This window comes from Achroia grisella, unplaced genomic scaffold (genome assembly GCF_030625045.1).
Source record: "Achroia grisella isolate CSIRO2021 unplaced genomic scaffold, CSIRO_AGI_Agris_v1 utg1594, whole genome shotgun sequence".
Classification (NCBI taxonomy): domain Eukaryota; kingdom Metazoa; phylum Arthropoda; class Insecta; order Lepidoptera; family Pyralidae; genus Achroia; species Achroia grisella.
Genome location: NW_026712661.1, coordinates 16482 through 25238, shown reverse-complemented (window position 1 = coordinate 25238; position 8757 = coordinate 16482). Strand labels below are relative to the sequence as shown.

The window sequence follows — 8757 nt, the reverse complement described above, 5'->3', positions numbered from 1 at the left end:
CTATTAGGATCCTCAAGGTTATCATAATCATATGATATTGATTATTAATGTGTTGAAAAAGCACCTAGAGATGATATCCAATTCCTCAAAGGTGTCATATTATACTGGAATTATATAATATATGTATGCTCATATTGAATGTATTATATGTTTGAGCAATTGGTTCATTTCTTTGATGCTTCTCTCGAAATTCATTAGAATGGCCCTTAGCAGCCATTGTTGATCAATAAAGGTACTTAAAGGTCCTGTGCAGGTACCTGTAGCTATGTATATTTGTCATTTGAGACAATGTTTAGTAAGTGATTGTTGGAATTTATAAGCACCCAATTAATATGTGACATGTTAGAAAGTGATAGATTTCAGGTAAGACTATTCTTACATGGTTCAGTTTTGTAAACTATGAAGTTGTCTTTTAACCTAAAGAAAAGCTTTTGGTAAAGCCAGAAATGAATGTTGTTGGCTCTTGATTGTATTATTGATTGTACAAGAAACCTGTTGAATTTTCTAAACAATACTTGAGCAACAAGTTTGTCTTTAAATTTACTATTAGTGTTATGAACATGAATAAAAGTTTTTTGAAATAAGTTAATATTTGTGTACATACAGAATGTTTGGATATATATATTGAGTCGCAACAGTGAGAGTATTTGCCTTTTGATGAGTTATAACTCTCCATACAGTAAATTGCACAAAATGTCATGATTTTATAATATGAATATGTACAACATAAGACAATTGTTATCACAATAATGAAAGTAGACTATTGTAATATATTGCAATGTATTGCTTTATTGTCCAATCTTGTGTACTGCATAAGCTAATGAACTGAAGATTTGCTGCAAGGATCTGAGCTTAAGTTATCCATTGAGTTTTATTATTTAGTGTCATTTGTAGAATGACAGTACTAAGAAACTATAAAGTGGACAGATTCATTGTTAAATCTGTATTGGAATTGAAATGTGAACCAAGGAGGAAATCATAATTGTTTAAATTCAAATTGTATTATATATTTGTGAAGTACAGATATTAAAAAAAAAAAAGAATATATAGAATATATTATTGAATATTAATATAAATAAATGTATATCAGAAGATGATAATAACTGATTTAAAGCATTCATGAGTTAATAATGAACTCATCTTGAAGTTAGCACATGGATTGTGTCAAACAGTGTGGTCTAGAATTGTGAAATTTGGATAATAAACTTTATAATTCAGATATTATGGCAGGAAAATGGAAATAAATGAGTGCATAGCACTCTTTTGTTGTATATAGGTATGGACAGATGGGAGAGAATTAAGTGAATATATGTAAACTGTGATATGGTGAAATAGAGGAGAAAGGAAAAATTGGATACTATTTTTAAATGGTTTATGTAACTTACCTTTTATGTATTTGTATACTACAGGATTATAAAATATTTTATGATTTGACTAATGAAGTTTCTGTATATTAATTAGTTATTATTAAATAGTCTCTGTGGGAGACAATGTTAAGATATTCAAAGTACATAAGCTTTAAGATTATTATAGAGGAAAATTATGAGACACAGACAGACAAGATTGTTAGAAAAGTAAAGAGATATGGATATTCTAGAAAACTTTGCTGATGACCTTGGTAATGTGGTTATTAATAGGCTGCATAACTTTCCATGCATGGAAATTCGTTCCCATTCTATACAACCGTTATATATTTATGAGAATTCCTGATTGTTGGAGTTTTATGCAATGCCTTTATAATCATGTGGTTTGTTTTATTTAATATAACTTTGTTACCAAAGAGGATGAGACTGAAGTTAGTCGGTTTTATGAAGATAGCACTCCTATACTGTGCCACACTTCCAATTATCTTCTGTGAATCTACTGTACTGTAGAGGACAGTGCATGGCGATTTCGGTATAGCTATGACAGGAATATATAAGTAAAAAAAAAAAAAAAGAAGAATAGGAAAAATTCTCAATATCTTGAGAACACAAGTTAATCACTGCAAATGTAACTTAGATTGAAAGTGAGATGTTGGTATCCGTTGGGATGAACAGTGATTCACAAGCACAGTATCAGTATAATTTATAGAAGAAAAAAAAAATATAAATAGCAATGATTCAAAAGAAGATTGTATCATATGTACAGATATAAATACATATAGTAATGCCTATTTAACATTTAAATAGTATTGTGATTGATTGGATTGTATGACGCCATATAATGAAATGAAAAATTTATAAGCCAAGGGACCAGTGATAGCCAAAGAATATATATAAGAAAATGGCAGAGACGACAGACAAAAGAAAAGTAGGACAGCAAAAAAAAAAGATAAGCAGATGACATAAGAAAAAAAAAAAGGAAACAGCAGGAAAAGACTGGATGCAAACTTCCATAGGGAGAGACGTGGATAGTCAGTATGGACGAGCTGGTTTATGAATATGGATACTGGCGTAATTTATGAGATTTTTATATGGTTTACTGATGGATAACTACTTTATGAATAGCATATATGTAGAATGAAAAATAAATACTGCATGGTCTAAGTTGTAAGTTTTACATGTTATAGAGAAGTATTTGCTGAGAAAATGTTTGCGAGCTGAGCCATTGTTCTTTAATTATGATGGTATTATAGTGAATACAAATTTAAGAAGCACAGGTAGTTAAAAGAAAAAAAACAAAAGGACAATTGATTGTTGTTAAATGTATGAGCATTAAAGTTTTGAAAAGTGTACATGGGTATACTAGATTTAAGTTGAAAGGATCCTATTGAACCTATAACTGTTTTAAGAGACCTTTATATCCAATGCAAATAAAATGAGAGAGAATATAAGTTGTGGAAGTAAGGCTATATCTGTCAATTTAATCCCAGGAATATATAAGAAAAGTTGCTAGAGGATATAAATGAAAGTTAAGATATAAGAAAGTTAAATATTGTTAAGGATTTAATTTTACATTTATAAATTACTGTTGTAGATGGTTTTGCCAATTTTATTAATTTCTAGTTAACCTTTGTTAAATCTTGAGATATTGTATCTATTAAGATTTTAACTGATTAAAAAAAAAAAAGTATAATCGAAGCGTATAATGCTAAATTAACGAGCATGTAAGAATTGTTGGTATACATGTTGACTCAATTGACTTGAATATGAGATTGGATGTGTTGTATTTAGACCATTGTAACTTTTGACATAACTGTTGAGTTGAAGTAAAATAAAAGTGTTAACTAAGGCTTTTAATAGTGAACTCATCAACATATAAGAATTGATGTTGTCACTTGCATAGCATACGAGAACGGATGTATTAAATAAGTCAGGGTGTTTTAATGTTGAATTGTACAAAATTACAGGTGTAGAGATATTGGAAGTTTATAATAATAACGGTGATGTTGTTTTCAAATATTTGGTTGATATTCATCAGATAAATAAGATTGAATTAAATTTAAAGCGTTGTCTTTGACGACGACGGAAGTTAAAATTTTTATAAGTAATGATCAACGCAATCAAATGCTGGGCATTTGATTCCATAGATTAGTCTGAGCACCTATATGCACTTGTATGTGTGGCTGAACGCCCTTTGGAGAAATCGGATTGACTATTCTACTAACTAAATAGTTTAAATTGAAATTAATCCTTTCAGAACTGATTTTATGTGTCTGGAATTTAAATATAACTAATGGCTTGATAGCATGGTCTGCTAGTAAGCAGAAAGTTACAGCCGAATACGCAGAATATTTTAGAAAATGTGTTGTAATTAATGGGAAATTAGAAGAGGTGCTAATTTATAGAACCCAGACACCGTATACAGACACTTTAGAAATATTATGAATAAAGCGCTCGAGGTGTACAAGATAGTTACACTGCAAGATTGTAGTAAGGACGATCGCAAGGTAAAATTTGATACACCTCGATGGAAAATAGTCGGTAAATATACGCGGTGAAGAGTTGTACATGAACGAATAGATCTGAAAGATTAAGGAATGCTAGTGATACAATGATGAGTTACAATCGATGACAAGCTGAATTATGAGCAAAATGGCTAATAGAATGGGCGGTTGATATGACAATGAAAAATAATTTGCAATACTTTGATGAAATTATGAGATTAATATAATAATCATATGACTATGAATACGATTTATGGATTTTAAGGTAAATGATGGTGATTTAGATTTGATGATATACTGATGAGATGATTGCGCTGAGATCACGGCTGATGGTTCCGTATACGTTAGTTCACGGAGAAAATGGGGATCCGCGTGTGCTCAATGCGACGTACAACGAACGACTCGCTTTTTGTTGATGCTATTCAAGATTTGGTAGATAATAATAGGAGTAGGGTATGTGGTAGTAATATATTGCAAGTTCGTTCAGAAATTGATAGATATATATCAACCAGATATATAATTCGAATTTGGTACATAATTAAATTGAATTAACTTATGATTAAATGTTATAAAGTCCTTTAAAGCGTTGGAGAAATAGTAAAATGGAACCAAGAAATCCAGTTCTTAAAGAAATGTAATAGAATAAAAAGTAATAGTAAAATTTGATGGGAGTGCATATAAGCCATAGTTGAGTTGCAATGTAGAGCACTTGAGGCTGAAGTAAAAATAGCATAGTACCATAAAGAATATGACTAGTTGGAGGCCGTAACTCCTTGCGTGCGCAAGCGGTGAATGCCTCATTGAGAAAATGACCAGTTGTTAAATATTTGATGTGTTTCAGTTGGAGGCCGTAGTTACTTGTGGCGGCAAGCGGTGGCTGAGTCTAATGAGAATCTGACCAGTTTGAGGCCGTAGCTCCTTGTGTGGGCAAGCGGTGGCTGAGTCTAATGAGAATTTGACCAGTTTGAGGCCGTAGCTCCTTGTGCGGGCAAGCGGTGGCTGAGTCTAATAAAATCCAGATCTGTTGAGACCGTAGCTCATAGTGGGCAAGCGGTGGCATTTTTTTAATGTTTTGTTTTAACAGGTATTTCACTAATTAGCTAGGCAGCCGTGTTTGCAGAGATGCTGACTAGTACCTGGTGTGAAAAATTAAGTGATACAACTTAAGGCGGAAAAATATAACAAAGACTGAATTCATGATGTTGAAATGTAATGTGTAGTTGTCAGTGGCAACTTTCATATTTTAAGTATGTAAATTATCTCAAACTAAATTTTATATGATTTTAATTTTATTATATTACCCGATGTTAACTGTTATGATAATATCGAATGAGGCCCTTCGATAACGTTGGATGGCCGAAGTGGCTACGAATACCATCGATTAAATATAAAGTGAATAGTAGGCTTACTAAACTCACGTTCGTTTGACGAAAGTTAGTAATTCGTTTTATGGAAATTGCGCAAGGTTTTACAACAAACTCCCAGAATCTGTACTCAATTTGCCAGAAAAAGAAATCAAATGTGTCATAAAATATTTTCTTTGTAAAAAAAAAAAGCTTATTATAAAATTGAAGAATTTATAAATGTCATCATTTATAAATTAGTGTTTTTTATAAAATATCTAACTTGAAATTCATAGCGCTGTCAATGTTGTCTGATTGAACGGAGATTAAGTGCGTAGCGGTTTTTATGTTGATTGCCGCATGCCTAATCCTTGTTGTTAATTAAATATAAGTAAATCAATATTTGTTTAAAAGAGTAACACACAGGTTTCTTGTTTATTCTTCTTGTGATGAATCTGCGTTCCGAATAAGCGATAGATTCAAAAAACTTGACTACTCAAAAGTGCTTATATTAAGTTTATTTGAATAAAGATTATTTCTATTTCACATTAATCTGGAACAGTGGGTTTTGGTTTATGTTAAACTGGTGTTGTAAAGAAAATTGAGATCAGTATCTACAATCATTTATAGTCCCCTAAATGTACAGGGTTCAAAGGGTGCAATAGATTACTTGACCAGTGAGCTGATGGTATTATTAAGTAAATCATAACTGAAATTCAATGAATTATGTTATATTAAAATAATTCTCTGGTAAATCAAGAGTATCGTCGAAGTAAAATAGTGGTAGTATTGAGGGTATTAGAACCACCTGTTATTTTCTATTAGTTAGGTGAAGGCAGGCAGCGATTTTGTTCTAATTTTATGTCACGAGAATATTACTTTCTCTTTATATTTTTTTTCACTGATATGTTAAATTTATCCGTTAAAATATTCATGATGAGAAATGTCAAGTTCTATTTTGGAGGTATAAAAAAAATGCAATGCTCATAAGATCTGAAACTTACATTGTGATGGTGATATGTTACAGTCTGACTCATAGAAGTTAATCACCGCCAAATAATTGTTTGTTACTCTAAAAGGTTGTTCATGTTTTTGGGTGATTTGGATTATGTAAATTAATATATGTTATGTTATATTTTGTGCATTTCTGAATGCATGCCGAAACTTAGCTCTGTTAGTATTGATTTTAGATTGTAAACCTTTGACAGTATACTAAGATAGTCAATGTTATGAAAGTAATGTGTATCTTTAGTTTATTTAGTTAAGTATTTGTTATATGATCCTGTAGACACTATATCCTTTGATAAGCATGACTACGCTCATCAGTTACCTATGTGTCTGGGCCAGACACTATTGCAGGATGGCCGACTGTTAACTATCGTGTGACGCACCATTAATTAAAATGGTAAAGTCAATAATCATGTAACCTGAAACGGAACGTCAGAGGCCAGAGCTAAAGTAATCTATGTGACATTGACAAGTGGATGACGGATGATTGAACGGAGGCAGCGGGAGTTTTGGAGCGAAAGTGTTTATATTATTATAAAAACAAATAAGAGATAGGTAATTGTGAATATTGTAGGCATTGAGGTGTTTCTCTCCCTGACTAACCGGCATTACGCCTAACTCGTCAGGATACTAGTGATTTTAAAATACATAATTAGGTATCCTTTTTCTCGTTCCAGTGTTACTGACTATAGAAACCACACACCGCATACAGAAACAGCACTCCTGTACCTTACATCCGACCATAACTAGCGACACACTTCCTCGCAATATAATAGTCGGCATCTCAACCTCTTGTTATGTTATGACCGATTAGTTAATAAGTATTTTAATGTAATGTTTAATGTATCATTAGTTAATAAGTCCTTTAGTTTATAAGGTAATCTATTTTGTTTGTTTAAAGATAAAATCATGAGAATAGTAAATAACAATAAATGGTACTTAAAGACCGCCTCCATTCTTCCGGCGGCAGTCGTAATTCTAAATTCATCATAATAACATATTCTGTATAATTCTTTAATTCTTTAATTCTGTGTGTGTAATAAAACTAGTTTTTAAAAAGCAAGTTGATTCATTCGCCACGTAACAATTTGGCGCAGTCGGTAGGATACTGTGTAAGACGAAGTATAACGTGCAAGATGAGCATCGGGACAGCATCGCCCAGCAATACAACACGCGGTAGCCACAGGCTTTTAACGCGCTTCGCCGAACATGCAGCTCCAGTTTATGATATTGTTATGGTGAGTGGTTTGAACTTGTTTGCTCTATAAATCCTCTAAAAACCAAACCTATCTTAATATTTTCATATATATATATATATATTACCCCTTTCTAAAAATTCCTCCTAATGTCATTAGAAATCAAAATCGAAAAGATGGCTCTAGACATATCAACACTACTAAAATTAATTCCGTCATTCGACACCAGAGAAAATAACCAGCTATATAGATTTGTTCGATCTTGCAATTCTGCATTTAAATTAGCTACTTCAGATCAGGAACCGATACTTCTAGTGTATACCCTAAATAACATCACTGGTCCAGATGCATCCGATGTCCACTGTAAACAATACAAAACGTGGACTGAACTCAAATCATTCCTTGTCGAGAAATTCTCACAAATAAAAACTATTAACCATCTCAACCTTGAACTACAATCTATGTTTCAAAAATTAAATGAAACGATGACTGAATATTTTCACCGGGTAGACCTCTGTAGAAGTAAAATCATTGAAAAATTAACAGCAGAAATATCGGACAATACGCTCGCAGGCCGGTTAGCAACGACAGAAGAAACCGCCTTGTCTGTATTCGTCAATGGAATTAGTTCGGACATAGGAACAATGTTGAGGACAAAAAATTTTTGCAACCTCTCAGAAGCGGGTCGTTTCGCGTTACAAGAAGATAAGATTCGAGCCATGAATAATGCTAGGCAAGCGCTATTCAGGGTACCAGCCGTCGGTCAAACTGTCAACGGTCCTAGACCACAAATTAGATCTACACTTAATAACCAATCTGTAACGCGACGCCTTAATACATCCCCACGTTATGTGTCACAAACATCAACACATGAAACCGTCACTTGCAATTACTGTAAAAAACCAGGTCACCTCATAGCTGATTGTAGAAAAAGAGAGTATAATAACAGCATTAGAAACTCAAACATACCACCCCAAAATTTCCGTGCATTACCTCCCACTAAAGTAAATCATTTAAACAATTTAGCGGCCAGCGAAGCGAGCAGTTCGCTGGAAACCGCTTTGATCCCTTGCTCGCCTCTCCAGACACAAACGTTAAACCAGGAAATAAACCTGGAGGCCATACAAATGAACCCTTAAAAAATCATATAAGGAAGTTCAACGCTTACACGCCGAATTCAGTCCATCGAGGACCGGCTAGTACTAGCTCCATAGTTCAAAATAAACAGGTACTGAACGAATCTCGCTACCAAAAACATTTTCGAGACGCTAGTACTCAAACGAGTGAACTTTCTAAAAACCCGAGTTCTAAATGTTCTATATCTACTCAAACTCACGAAATT

At 32.9% G+C, this 8757-nt stretch overlaps 1 protein-coding gene across 1 annotated transcript; it reads left to right on the top strand.

Annotated features, from left to right (window-relative positions):
• The first annotated feature begins 7564 nt into the window (after positions 1-7564).
• On the top strand, positions 7565-8554 carry LOC131841365 (uncharacterized). Its single transcript, XM_059189683.1, has one exon. The coding sequence runs from the start codon at positions 7565-7567 to the stop codon at positions 8552-8554; it is 990 nt and encodes a 329-aa protein (XP_059045666.1).
• Positions 8555-8757: the final 203 nt, after the last annotated feature.